This window comes from Sitophilus oryzae, unplaced genomic scaffold (assembly GCF_002938485.1).
Source record: "Sitophilus oryzae breed Bouriz unplaced genomic scaffold, Soryzae_2.0 scaffold_1167_pilon_pilon, whole genome shotgun sequence".
Classification (NCBI taxonomy): Eukaryota; Metazoa; Arthropoda; class Insecta; order Coleoptera; family Curculionidae; genus Sitophilus; species Sitophilus oryzae.
The window spans coordinates 995576-1011278 of record NW_022145801.1 but is presented as its reverse complement, the minus strand read 5'-3'; the positions used below and the strand labels follow the sequence as shown (position 1 = coordinate 1011278).

Below are 15703 nucleotides of genomic sequence, written 5' to 3'. Positions count from 1 at the left end.
TAAATTATTAATAAGGTAATAAAACACAAGACTCAACTAAACTCAATATATTTTTTTTATCAGAAATATCAATCTAATATTCTTCAATTTCATAATTTTCATCAGCCTCAGAATCGCAAGCAATCTCTTTATAATCATTTTCCAAAGCCGCCAGATCCTCACGAGCTTCTGTAAACTCACCTTCCTCCATGCCTTCACCGACGTACCAATGCACAAAAGCTCTCTTACCGTACATAAGATCAAATTTGTGGTTCAATCTTGCCCAGGCTTCTGCAATAGCAGTTGTATTTGCCAACATACAAACTGCACGTTGTACTTTAGCTAAATCTGCTCCAGGTACAACCGTCGGAGGCTGATAATTGATACCAACTTTGAACCCTGTAGGACACCAGTTGACAAATTGAAGGTTCTTCTTGCTTTTTATGGAAAGAATGGCGGAATTTACATCTTTAGGTACAACATCTCCACGGTATAGTAAACAACAAGCCATATACTTTCCATGGCTTGGGTCGCATTTAACCATCTGATTGGCCGGTTCAAAACAAGCTGTTGTGATATCAGCAACTGAAAGCTGCTCATGATATGCTTTGTCCACGGATATTACAGGAGCGTAAGTTGCTAATGGAAAGTGAATACGTGGGTAAGGAACTAAATTTGTCTGGAATTCATTCAGGTCTACATTAAGAGAACCGTCAAAACGCAATGAGGCTGTGATAGAAGACACTATCTGTCCGATAAGGCGATTTAAGTTAGTGTATGAGGGTCGTTCAATGTCTAACTTTGCTCTGCAAATATCGTATAAAGCTTCGTTGTCCACCATAAAGGCACAATCGGTATGATCCAGAGTAGTGTGGGTTGTCAAAATAGAGTTGTAGGGTTCGACAATAGCGGTAGACACCTGGGGAGCTGGATAAATAGCAAATTCTAACTTAGATTTTTTACCGTAAAGGACAGACAGCCTTTCCATGAGCAACGATGTAAATCCTGAGCCTGTTCCACCACCAAATGAATGGAAGATTAAGAAACCTTGAAGACCACTGCAGTTATCAGAAAGTTTCCTTATGCGGTCCAATACAGTATCGATTATTTCTTTTCCGTTGGTGTAGTGTCCTCTGGCATAATTATTAGCCGCGTCTTCCTTTGCTGTTATAAGTTGTTCAGGATGAAACAGTTGTTTGTAGGTGCCAGTGCGGACTTCGTCTACCACTGTAGGCTCCAAATCCACAAAAACAGCACGGGGGACATGTTTGCCCGTTCCCGTTTCACTAAAAAATGTATTGAAGCTGTCCTTTTCAGAACCTACGGATTGGTCCGAGGGCATTTGTCCATCGGGATGGATACCATGTTCCAAACAATACAGTTCCCAGCAAGCATTACCGATCTGGACGCCGGCTTGACCGATATGAACTGAGATGCATTCGCGCTGAAAATAGTAAAATAATCTTAATAACATGTTGTGTTCAGCTCACCAAATAAAGAACGAAATCCAAAGAGATTTGTTTTTGTATATTGCCAAGACTTCTGTTTAGGCCGACTTGGGACTGGGTTTATAGGCCTTGGTGCATTTCAGTTGATTTCAACAAATTCCGACCATTATTAATATATAGCCGCTGCCGCCGTCATGTTGATCGCATTAAAATAATATTGAAACCGTGGTTTTGTCATAATATTTAAGTATTTTAGTTTTTTGCTAGTGTAGTTATTGAGACTATAAAACACATCCGTACGACAACAACAACAACAACACAACGCTTTATTGTGCAAAAAGCCAAAACAGCTTCATCGACAAAGCAAAACAAAAAAGCACAAAAACAAATATACAAATAAACAAGTAAAAATGTCATACAATACAAATAAATAAAAAAAAAATTACGTCATAAAATTACAAATAAAACATATATGGACATTGCAGAACACAGGCGTATCTAGAAAATTTTACAACAGGAAAACTGTAAATGGATAAAATAATGTTATATATCATGAAATCAGTTATAAAATATTAAATACTAGACCTTTAACCAGTGTGTGAGATGATCAAAATTTTAAAATTCAAAATTGTTCATGATTAAACATCAACAAAAAAGTCGTTTACCGCATATAGGGCTCTCTCCAGTAAGTATAATTTCAGAGCTTTGCGAAATGCGGGAAAGAATGAAAGTGACTTGATATTCGAAGGCAAATGATTGTACATTTTCTTGGCATTGTACAGTATTGAGCCCTTAACTAGTTCTGAGCTCGAGGTTGGCAGATAAATATCGTGCTCCGCATTCCTAAGTGGATAGTTGTGAGAAGGCCTTTCCGGAATAGAGAATATGTGCCTGCGGATTAAGCAAATGGATTCAAAAATGAATAAGAAAGGAAGAGTCAGTATTTTGAAATTTTTAAAGAAATTCTGGCACTGAATTCTACGGTTTAGTCCCAATAAGTATCGAACTGCTCTCTTTTGAAGTTTGAAAATACGATCAAATTTTGTCGCGCAGCAAGTACCCCAGATTGGAAGGGCATAACGAAGATGCGACTCAAAAAGGGCATAATAGCCCATTCTAGAGGTTGATGAATTAATTCCTTAGAAACTGATCTTAGCGTAAAACAAGCAGAGCTTAGTTTCTTTGATAAGGCTTCGATGTGCAAGTCCCATTTTAACGAGTTGTCTACAACAAGTCCTAAGAATCCCACAGAGTCCACGACGTCAATAGTGGTGTAGGTACAAAAGGTTGTATAGTACTTTTATATGACAAAACTTTAGTTTTTGAAAGGTTGAGGCATAGGAGAGGCATACGAGGTTGCGGCATACGAGGTTTGTGTGATGTAACGGTGTATCGGGTAGTATAAAATAAGTGAAAATAAATTCGCACTAGGCGTGCTTTGTTGTGACAATTTCAAAGGTTAATAAAATTGCCAAAAAAATGGTAACGCGTAAAGGAGAGCGCAATTAAGGCGTTGTTAGGTTCAATAACATTCCATAACTCAACTTTCCCGGATATTTAACTCTCCCAAAACAACATTATATAGCTTCATAGTTTCTCACACCGATTTGATCAGTAGCAAAAATGGATTCAAGCAGTTCGGCCAAACAAGTGAGAAAACAAAGTGCTCATTACATAATCAGAAAATTAAATAGACATACCTATACTATGAGAGGATAAAATATAATTAGCAATATTAATGGTATACTTTTTTTAATCAACTAGTGATTAAATATTTTATGAAAATCTTCTAAAATTATAACTATGTACCTTTAAAAAAATCGTTATAGCCGAAATAGCCCCAATTGTGCTCCACTAGCAAAACCGGTGATTAAAACTATGCTCGCTACCATAGTTGAACTCATCTAAAAAGTTTTTTTAACTGGAATAATAAATAATAATACAAGTTAAACCTTCTGCAGATATCAAAATATTTACTTTTTTATTTTTATTATTAGAATTTTCACAAATTATACTTCATAACACTTTTAGAATAATTAAATAATACATTTTTCGTATACTCGCTATTTAAACCCGTGTATTTTTGTATATGATGGTTGTTTACGATATTCTCCGATAAGCACCGGCGAAGAATGCACCAAGCTCATAGCAGGGAAAAATCATGTAAAATATAATTCCAGTAAACCTATTTAACGGAATTTTAACACTTTTAATTTATGTGTTCTTGCTATGTCATTTGTGCCGGCCCAGATTGGCAAGTATCATTCTATATTTATCGAATTGTAATTATATTTAATTTTTAATTATTTAATTTATAAAGTAACATCAAATATTAATTTTCTGCATGTGACATTATCTAGGGATTTGGTGATAAAGATGTTTGTAGGGCATTTTTCAAACATAAATTGATAACGTAGTATTAACTTATCACAATTTAGGTATTCAGATAAAAATCGAATATTAAATGCAAATATAAATAATATTTTATCAAACTTAAATCAAACAAAAAAAATGATATAATATACAAGGTGTCAAAAAATATTATATCTAACCTTGGTGAATAATTCTACAGATAAAATAAAACGAAAAAAAAATTCCTATGAACCATATGCCCTAAAATGGCTTCTCGTAGATAGAAGTTACATACCTCGAAAGGTCAAATAAAAATAATGTATTTTGTTTATTTTTAAGACCTTTGGTTAACCTTTTTTCTTGAAATTTGGAACTCTTATGGCGCGTTCTCATGACTCGTGTATTTGGCAAGTATTTTTTGTTGGCATACAGGGTCTGGCGGGAATGCGGCGCAGTTCGTCGCAGTTTTTTCGTCGGTTCCGTGTGGATAGAAAGTCACAATTTATTTAAACACTATTTATTTAACACTAATTAACAAAATCAATAACGATAAAAGACTTAAAGAACTATTTACAAATTTATTTACAATTTATCTAATTATTTATCTAACAGGAATGTATTTTCAATTTCGCGCGTCAACGGTATTCGTCTTATTTATATTAGCCGTCTTTAGGCCCCAGCCGCCGGCTTTTATACCCACAGCTAAAGATTTCTAGAATAGTCCATAGATCGTTAGGTGCATAGAGAAGGTTTCGATTGTTCTCGTATGTACTACTCCATTCCAGTGGAACTCGATTTTTCTCGAACGTCCGAATGAATCGTTACGGTGTCTATTCTTTAATGCGATGTTAAGGTCATCTGAGGGCGGGACATATAGTTAGGTTAGGTCGAGTCCACACGGGTCCGCAACACTATAATAAATAATAACTCTGTATAAATGCCCGAAATTCTGTATAAATGCCCGAGTTACAGTGTATACCCTGTATACCAATTACAAATGTTTGTCGAAACGAGTCGTGAGAATGCGCCTTTACACATATTTTAATGCTAAAGCCAATGGCGATAGTGTAAAATTCCGCAACAGCCCTGAAAGGGCACTTTCAATTAGGGTACCTACTGGTGGTACTTCGTTTATCCTTATAGATTTTATATACAGTAATTTCAACAAGTGACAATAAAAATCTCGGAATTTTTTACATAAAAAATGTGCTCTTCGTTTTGTTCGAAATGGTGACTACCAACCAATCCAAATTCTCGCAACAGTAGAGAAGACCAACTACCTAAACTTTGTGAATTGAAAGTTTTCTGCGTGAATATATGTTCAGTGAAGAATAAAATCGAGGAACTTGAACACGTACTAGAGAACAAATATGAAATTGTGTGTATTGTCGAGCACTTTTTAAATCACGAAGAAGCTAAATTATACTGTCTTCAAAACTATTATATAGCATCATGTTATTCAAGAATACAAAAATAAACATGGTGGTGCAATGATATTGTGTAAAATAAACTTTTAAGTAAGACTGTAAGAAATATTGATACACTCTCTAACGAAATGAACTGTGAAGTAGCAGCCGTAGAATTAGACTTCTTAAATTGTATAATAGTAACTATTTATAGACCACCAAGCGGTGATTTGTATATCTTCTTGGATATTATTGAACAAATATTGATTGTAACTTTGAATCTTAACAGATATGTAATTGTCAATGGTGATTTTAATTTTAATTTTATAAACCCTGACTATAGATGTAAATTGTTTCTAGATTTAATTAGTTCATTTGGCTTTTCACAAGATATTTTTGAAAAAACACGGGCGGAAAATTGCTTGGACAATATTTTTGTCAATTTTAGAAACGACCTATCCTTCAAAACAAGGGTATATGACCCTTTACTATCGGATCACTGTGCTACTCTTATAAATGTTAATTTTGTTTTAAAGGAAATGCAAAACCAAAGACATAAATTAGAATTTCATAGGCCATTATCACTTAAAGGTCAAAATCGGTTTTTTCACCTGTTGGATGGTGAAGACTGGAGTTGCTTGGAAAACTCGGAGAGCGTGGAGTGGCAGTTCGGTGTATTTTATTCTAAACTCGTTGACTATCTGAATATACCATTCCCTTTAGTCAAAAAGAGGGCAAATCAACGTGGTAGAATTTCTTGGTATAATGATGAGCTGAAACGTATGCGTGACCATTTAAAATTTCTAACAGAATTAAGAAACAATTATAATTTCCCGGAAATCAATACTGAATTAAGGTCTTTTAGGAAAAAATACAAAGCAAAAATTACTTTTTGCAAAAAACAAGCAAACTCGAAATATATTAAAGACGCTGACAATATGGTGAAGGCTACATGGGATATAATAAATTCATACAGAGGTCCTATAAAATATACTGTGAGTACGAATGTTAGAGCAAATGATTTTAACTATTTTTTTTGTGAATATAACCGAAAATATTGTAGTCTCTGAGCGTAGAAAATCGCACAGCGCTTGACTATATAACAAAATTTTCTAATAAACCTTTAAATCTAAATTTTTCCTTTACAGAGGTAACTTTCATAGAAACTCGAAACGCCGTAAATTCATTAAAAAATAAGCATAGTAAAGATATTTATAACATGACCATTCCACTAGTTAAAAAAGTAATAAATTTATTAATATATCCTCTAACTAAATTATTCAATAGATGTATAAGAGACGGTACGTATCCCAGTTGTTTAAAAATTTCCAAAATCGTACCAGTATTTAAAAGGTGATCCTGAAAGTGTGAATAATTATAGACCTATATAGCTTTAATACCCCACACTTTCAAAAATTTTTGAATGTTTATTGAAACACCAGTTAACACATTACTTTGAATCTAATAACTTGTTCATAGAGAATCAGTTTGGGTTTCGTAAAGGAAAATCTACCACAATGGCTTGCATTCATTTGATGGAAGATATAATTAAGGGTTTTGAGAGCGGTAACTATGTTGGTTCGGTCTTCTGTGACCTTACCAAGGCCTTTGATTGTGTGGATCACAACATACTTTTACAGAAAATTTCATATTATGGAGTAAATAATTTGAGTTCGAAATTATTGGCTGATTATCTTGTAAACCGATCTCAACAAACATTAGCCAACGGTACGCTCTCTAATGTGAGTGTTGTAAAATATGGGGTTCCGCAAGGCTCAGTATTAGAACCTTTATTGTTTTTAATTTACATTAATGATTTACCCGTTACTACACTTCAGAATAATTTGATTTTGTTTGCCGATGACACTACTATCTTATGTGCTCGGAAACCCCTGAAGAAATTCAAACTAATTTTGAATCGATTTTGCTAAATGTTGGTGACTGGTTTCAGGCAAACCGATTATGCCTGAATGACACTAAAACAGAAATAGTTATTTTTTCTCTTAAAACAAAATATAAAGTAGATTTCTGCAGTGTCCGATTTCTGGGAATAAAATTTGACACAAAACTGAGCTTTGAAAGTCACGTAGACTATGTGGCAGGGAAGGTTTCCATAAGCATGTATGCATTTCGGCGATTGGCTAAGTGTGTGGAGAGTGATGCCTATCATGCTCTCATTCACTCGGTGCTTACTTATGGAATACTTGTTTGGGGTCACTCAGCTCATGCTGACAGACTGTTTCGACTGCAAAGAAAAGCATTGAGAATTTTGTCAAATTTAAGTTATCAAGCAGATACAAAAAACGCCTACAAAGACTGGGAATACTGACACTTCCATGTTGCTATATCCTCCAGTGTCTTTTATTTGTGAAGGATAACCTAGAACTATATACTACGCATGATGAACAACACAATTATGCAACCAGAAACAGAATGAATATAAAGCCTGTTCATTTGCGCCTCGGAAGATCTTGGAACTCCAGCCTTCATTATGCTACTGCATGCTTTAATAAATTATCTCAAAATGTCAGAAATTTACCAAGACATCAATTTAAAACGACAATTAAAAGCTACCGTCTTGATATGGCTTATTTTAGTGTGATTTTTTAGAAAGCAGTGAAGGGTTATAGCGTGGTTACAGGTTAAAACATTTACATTGTGTATGTATTTTTTTTTTGTGTACTTTAAATTACTGTTAGATAAATAATTATTGTGCTAATTTTATAATTTTGCATTTTACAAAATATGACTTTGTGTAAGGACACTTGTATCTATTAACATGCAATAAATGATTTGATTTGGTGAACGGTTTTCAAGATATTTGGGTTTAAAGATTACGATGCATCGATTTTAGCATTAGTGAAATGATAAAATATGTAAAGAAATTTTAAATAAATGTTTTTTTTATATTAAAATCGATGCATCACAACCAAAGCCCAAATATCTTGAAAACCGTTCCGAACTAAACGAAGGGCACCTTTCTTTCATCTTTCCGTGACTCTTGTTGTATGCAATGCATTTTTATATTCTTTTACTTGTAAATCCACTTATATTTTTTTAATCAAACCTATTTATCAAATACAGATACTTTGATAGACACCTCGTAAAAGTTTACAGACTTGGAGTTCTTTTTATTTTTTTAGTATTCAATTTAATTAGCAGGATATGATTGTAAATATACATTATTTGGGAGTAAGATATTTTGTTATGCATTAAAGGTTGTTAATTTTAAAAAACTGCAACAATTAAAAGAAAACATACACCGTTGCTTTTTTTTATTAATTATAGCTACTTTGTTTATGCTGTTTTAAAATTGAAAATGATTGCAACGCTTACAGAATTCCAACTTTGTATATGTTTATGTTCTAAACAATTATGCCTGATATTTTTTAAACATTTGTATTAATGAGGGTACTTATGCACTTGAGAAATAAATATTTATTATATTGCCTATATTTTTTAACGTAAAGTCATGTCATATATTGTGTTTGTTACAGAATATCTACGAATCTACTATGATTGTGTGTTATTAGCTAGTAGATAGATAGTATCTTATCGGATTGTTGATTCTTTTATCCAATTTAAAATTATGTAGAGAATGTTACATTCGAGATACTAGTTTAATTAATATCCTACATATCGCAAAAAATGTTGTTGGATGCTAAGAACTTCAATCGATACTAATTTCTTACCATATTCCTGCACTTGTCTTGGTACTATATCAATTTCTGGATAAAAGGTTGTTCGATTAGGCTGGTTATGTAGCCTGTCAAACTCACAAGTTACGAATGAGCAATTATATTTACCTTAATATATTTTATATTTTATCTATTTATCAGGAAAAATGGACGGATTATTTATTTTTAATTATTTAAAAAATAATTAAAAATAAATAATCCGTTTGTTTGTGTATTTTCGGTTTATATGCTGTTTTTTCTGATAATACTAAATAAGGAAACATATTATTTTGATAATATAATAAGTAATATCACGAGTGGTTTATAGAATGATTATAGTCAATAAATCAAAAGAGTAAGTATTGAGATAGATTAGGGTTTTAGATAATATCAATATTTAGTTTTAACAATTTATATATCTCAGAATAAATAATTTATAGTTTTAGAATTACAACTAATTATAATATTAAGTAATTACAATATAAAACTTGGAAAATAAGTTCGTTGTAATAATGCTTTTATTTATTCACTAGAATAGTTAGTTTCTTCTGTATCGCATTCTATTTGAAAAATATGGTGTGCAGCCGATATACTTTTCTGTTAGTCGGCGGTTCGATGTTTTCTGCTATGCAGTTTTTAATCAACTTACTAATTTTTGTGTTAACTACTAATGACCGCTGTTTATTTTTAACCACATCACTAAAACAAGACAATTTATTGCCTATGTATTTGATTGAATAACTTCCAAACACTCTTTTACTTCTAATAAGATTTCTTCATTTTTATTAGCTTTATTTTCTAGCTTGTATGCATTCGCATAACACCTGTTCTACGACTTGTATGTGAGACAACAAGTTTGTAGGGCACTGAGGGTTTAATTTTGTGATGTTTGTGTAGTTGCCAATTGTTTGTTTTATTAATTTCATTTTACGGACTAAAGTTGTCAGAGACAAGATTTGAGTTGCTAGAGATAGAAGACACATACACTGTCAGATTAGAGTTGCGTGGGCGCAACTAAGGTCAGATTGGCCGAATGCAAAACTTGGAAAATAAGTTCGTTATAATAAAGCTTTTATTTATTCACTATTCTATAAAGAATATGCATTCCTTCGGAAACTCTCTATTTATTTATCCAGCAATGCTAAAACACTCTATTTGAAAGTCGATGAGAAAATAGTATGGTTCATTGGCAAGCAATGTAAATATTTGTGATCAGGTAAAATTGTGATGTAAGACGATTCTTAGCTTGCCGGCGGCGGGTCAGTAGTAGACGGGCCGGCCGGCTGTGTAGTGTTGTGTTTTGTCACAGAGCTGACAATTGGAGGTTGCGAGTCTTTTGACTATCATAGTTGCGAGTCGTTTGACTGTAAGGCAACAGGTCGTTTGACCACAGGAAGAAAACCTCTTGTGACGTCTTGCCTTCGAGGTTGGTCTTGAGAGTTTGAGGTCTCCATAATGTTTCTCGAATGACACGATGCGGCGTTGGGGTAGTGAGGTACCCCAATTAGCCTATTCGATTGGTATTCGAATCTGTTTAGCGGCAGATTTGCGTCCGGAGGAAGCCTCTATACTATTTCAGGTGACACTAGCTAGTTGTTGAAGTTTTTTAACCAATAGATCCGAATAATATTATTTGAATTAGATGGAAGATATGGAATGGGATATATTGAATAGAATTTCAGCGATGTCAGTGGCTAGGGGGCGGAGTACCCTCGGGTGAGTTTTACTATTTAACTATCAATTTTATCCAGATCAGTAAATGTTTGTTTTGTCATTTTCATGTACAATATGAGTGTGCTTGTCAATGACCAACTAAATCGATATTTGAGGTGAATTTGCATTTAGACCCTGTTGAGTAAGCCCCAGAAATAGGCGATTTTACAACAGTAAAAATAATATTTACTTTACAGTATTTTAAAACAAACAGCTGATATAACCTTCAGTTTTAAAATTTCATTTTTGATAATATATGAAAAGCAAACCAGAATTTTCTATTCTTATTACTTTTTGATTGATTATTTTTGGACTGCATTTTACGTTTATTTTGCACTAGCATTACATTTTGTTATTTATAATATTTAATGAAATCCAATTCTTGTTACCAGTATTTTTCAAAATCATAACCATGTGCATCAATTTTATAAAACGCCCTGTGTTCTTTTTTTTAACTGAAAAAACTTTGAAAGGGAAAAATTAAATATGTTTAAATGTGTTTTTTGTATTAGGTATTATTTTTATAAAGATTTATGTGGTGATAAAAAAAATCAAGGAAGCTTAGCTATAATATCTAGAGATGTCTGCAAAGATTTATTTATATTTCAAATATAAATAAATGTATTGCTCGGGCATCTGTAGATATTAGGAATATATAGCTATCTGTTTCTTGTATTTTTTCAAACAACATCACAACATAAATCTTAATAAAAATATAAATAATATATTTTATATACTGAAATTTTAATCTGTTTACTGCCTGTAGGAAGTAGGTAATTGTGATCAGGGGGTACGTAGTAATTTTTAATTTGAGATTTGATTTAATGTCATGTCACTTTACCAGAACGCCAATGGTTTTTAATAGACGTTTCTGCTATAAAACTAATGTGTTTTCTGAATAGTTATATCTAGATATTTTGAATAGTTTTATCTTTTTTTGTGTTTTTTTTTGGCTTCTGACGACGCGCGACGGGGAGAGACATACTTCCTGAAACGTTAAGTATTATTTTGGCAGACAAATTCGGGGGTTTTACTAGGAAAAGGCGACTGACATGTTAGTTTACATTTCTAACATGTTTCTACTCAGTGGTATTTTACAAAAAAACCCTTTTTGTTCTGATGTCTCATCTCAAAATATCTCTCTTTCAGTACGGTAATATAGAAAATGTTTTCAAGAAATTAATCCACCACAAAGGTACCGTATGATCGAAAAAAAAACGGCGTCCAGTTGGCTTGGAAATGACGATCGATGACCTTTCCCATATAATTTTACATATAAAATGACAGTGATCTTCATTTCATAGCCATCGCTGACGCCGTTTTATTCGATCATACGGTATATGTAGACATTAACTTGTATAAGTTTTTGTCAAAAAATCACTACCTATTTTGATAAAGCTGACTTTTCTAAAATTATTAGATAAAATGCATATTTTAAATATTTTTATAAAGGTATTGAATTCATTTTGATAATAACATGATTTAAAAATAGAGTGGTTTATTAATATTTATTGGTTAGTACTGTAATTTTGTTTTTTATTGATTAGAAATACCCATTTACAACATCCTGATCTATTTAACAAGGGTGATAATATAAAATACTGCTTTCATGTGATAATTATTTTATTAATTTTACGTAGGATTATAAATAAAATACTAATAAAATAATACATATATTTATTAATTTATTTTTAAATACATTTATGTTATAATAGTGCCAGGACCCGTCTATATTGAAGACAAACCAAAACTAAAATAACTAAAAGTAACAACTAAATAACTAAAAGTCAAAACTAAATAAACAACTAAATAAAAATAACAAACAAATATAATAAAACAATAATTAATTTCCTATTATGAAATTAGACTTTAATTTTTTTTTTTGAATTTTAATAAATTGTAAAATCTGTATAACTGCACTGAGGTATGACTTGTTAATGGAATATTGTAATGCTCACCGACAACTGTAGAATCCTAAGGAGCAGGACAAATAGCAAACTTTAGTTTGGCTTTCCCGCCATAGTTGGTCGACTATGGCAAGAAATCAATTTTTTGGTTTTTTAAACTTTCATAAATTGTGAAAGTATGACTGCACTGAGGTATGAATGTTGTAAGGCTAAACAACAACTGTAGAATCCTATGGAGCCGAATAAATGGTAAACTCTAGTTTGGATTTTTTGTCATAGTTTTTCGACTATGGCAAGAAATCCAAGCTGGAGTCTGCTGTTTATCCGGCTCCTCAGGTATCTACAGTTATTTTTCTATGAACAAAGAGGTAAAATCTGAGCCAGTGCCAACACCCAACGACAGGTAGATCAAAGACAGCTTGCAGACCAATACAATTTTTAGGCTGTTTCTCGATAGGTTCTAACACAGTATTGATGAATTCCTTCTTGTATAATTGTTATCTGGATCTTTTTTTTGGATGAGACAATTATCTCTAAATGCCAGAGTGTACTATGTCAATTACAGTAGACTTTAAAACCACAAAAATAGTACGCAAAACATTTTTGAGAATTTCTTTTTCACTAAAAAGGGCATGAAAGTTTTTGTCTTGAATTATCAATTGTCAAAATCTTCCTTCTATTTTTAATCTAAACCTTTGTCTAGCCCATGTAAGGTGAAGTTCATTTGCGCTGAAAATAGAATAACAATGTACAGGGTGGTCGAAATGGTCTGTTTTAACAGAGAAAACCTATTTCCTGACTAGATAGAGCAAAACCGACATAGATGTCATTTGCACGATTTCTGAGACACGTTTAATGGCTTAAACCGCCTGTCGATATTTTCACTGCCAAGTGAGATACGGGGTCTTTTTGAATTTTTTACCATTTGGAAAATTGCCCATAACTTTTGTATTTCGCGGAATAATAAAATTCTGTAAAAACGTTCTTAAGGCACTTTTTTTAAGCACGATCCAGTGGCGTAGCCGGTTTTTTTCTATACTTGCTTTTTGTGTCTAATAATAAAAAATATAATTTTTTAAATGGAAACCATAGTTGGCTATGAATTTAAAAAAAAAATGCTGGTGTTTAACCCTTTCCAACGATATAAAGTTAAGTGTATTTATTTCTAAGAATGAGAAAAAATAGGTTTTTTATGTTTGTATCGAAGCTGGCATTGACTTTGTGTTGACCTAGTTGACTAATTATTTTTTATCACAATTTAGTATTCTATATTATTATTTATCTGCATAATTAAAGACTTCTGAAAAGGTAAATCAACATTCTATATTAGTATTACCATTTACAATTAAAAAGCCAGGGTTATACTGATCTATTAAATAAGAAATTTAAGAGAGAACTGGATTGAAACAAGAGGCCCCATATCTCTTTTTTATGGGTTATGAATCAAAACCAATACCAAACCTTCATATATCATCAAAATAATATATAATTAATTTAATTAAATTCTTACCATATTGTTTTACTTTATATTGGTACTACATAGAAAGCAATTTCTTGATAATAAGTTTTCGAATTAGTAACTGATGCAGCCAGAAAAACTAACTAGTAAAAAATGAGATTAAGTCACCCTAACTCATTTTATATATTATGTTTTGTATTTATCTAAAAATGACGAAACGAAATTAATGACGAATAATATATTTTGTAATAACGAATAATATATTTTGTAATAGTTTTCCTTTTATTTTTGGTTTAGTAGTTTTTTTTTTCTGATATCAGCAAATTGATTATCAAATATTATGTTTATGACAATCAACTAAATAATTAATATAATTATTTTTTGAAATAAACGTGATAAGTTATATTGCCATGAGTGTAATACTGTTTGATAATGGATTTGAAACAATATCAATATTTAAAAGTCTATTAAAAAATTACTTTTTGAATTATATAGCTTTTAATATCTTTAAATAACTTGTATCATAGTCAGTTGATTATTTGACATAATAAATAAAAACTAAGGGTTTTTGAAATTTAAACGAGTAGGAATTATAAGAAAGATTATTAAAACAAGTAAAATTGCGGTTTAATAAGATATTAAATGCGAGTAATGCCAGTAATGCGAGTATAATATACAAAAATTCTCATAAATCTACCGTTTCTACTGACAAGGTAACCTCAAGTACAGTACTTTTAAAGTTTTAAAAAATAGCTTTAAATGTACTAATAGTATTACTCTAAAATTGGTAATATATCCAAACCAAACCACTCTATACAGGGTGCTACAAATTCGAGGTACGAGCATTGGTATCCCGGTAACCCTAAAAGATACGAACATGGCTAAATTGGAGCAAAGTTGCGCTTTGGGATGTTCACCAAGATGCCATTAAAAGTTTTAAAAATTTCAAGGATTGCTGAGTTTTTTGTAAAAGACGGATTTTTTTGAAAATCAATTTAATTTTTTCCTATCGTTACTTTTTAATAAATCAAAAAACTAATTGCACATTCTCATAGCCACTTTATTAGGGGTATCTGATAGTATTTTTAGATTTTCAAATTAGCTGATAATTTGTGAGATACAGAGGCCAACTTAATTTTATTAAATACGGACCTGCATTTTTTATTTCAGGTTTTGAAAGAACTCGGTCTGCTGAGTACAATGATATGCCACACTTTATACTTTTTTGTGTTTCGGACATTTAAACACAATTTATTTAAACTAATTTCATGTCCGGCTCAGTTTTTTTTTAAATATTTAATTTATTCATCGTTACAATATTGATAAGCTGTAAAACTTGACAATGACGTTAACAATGGCGTGGGGTAAAACATGATCAGAACACACACAGAAAATCAAATGCAATAAAATAATAAACAATAATATTAAATAAAACATCTCAAAATTTACAATAAAGAGTACAAAATGCATTCGGAAGTATAAGAAGAAAGTTCAAAGAGCTATAAATAAAATTAAACAAAAAATAAATTTGGGCAATAGGGAGAGTGATAATCCTTTCAAACATGTAGATCATTAGAAACTAGTTTGTAGAAGTTGATATACATATTTATAATAACTACGATTATGCTATACTATATTGGATATTATTAGATCGAACACTAAGATTTCAAATTCACAATATAAAAAAGTTAAAAATAATATATTTAAATTGCTTACCTTGATATTATTTATTTAAATCTTCCAACTGGCTCGATTTTCCTTA

At 31.6% G+C, this 15703-nt stretch overlaps 2 protein-coding genes across 2 annotated transcripts in view; both read right to left on the bottom strand.

Annotated features, from left to right (window-relative positions):
• LOC115888323 overlaps window positions 1-15703 on the bottom strand; it is a 422982-nt gene that overhangs the window by 296866 nt on the left and 110413 nt on the right. The window lies entirely within an intron of this gene.
• LOC115888331 (tubulin alpha chain-like) lies at window positions 31-9011 on the bottom strand. The gene is made up of 2 exons (XM_030908036.1): window positions 8878-9011; window positions 31-1423 (listed from the first exon to the last, which is right to left on the bottom strand). The coding sequence occupies exons 1-2, from the start codon at window positions 8878-8880 to the stop codon at window positions 74-76; spliced, it is 1353 nt and encodes a 450-aa protein (XP_030763896.1). The 5' UTR covers window positions 8881-9011; the 3' UTR covers window positions 31-73.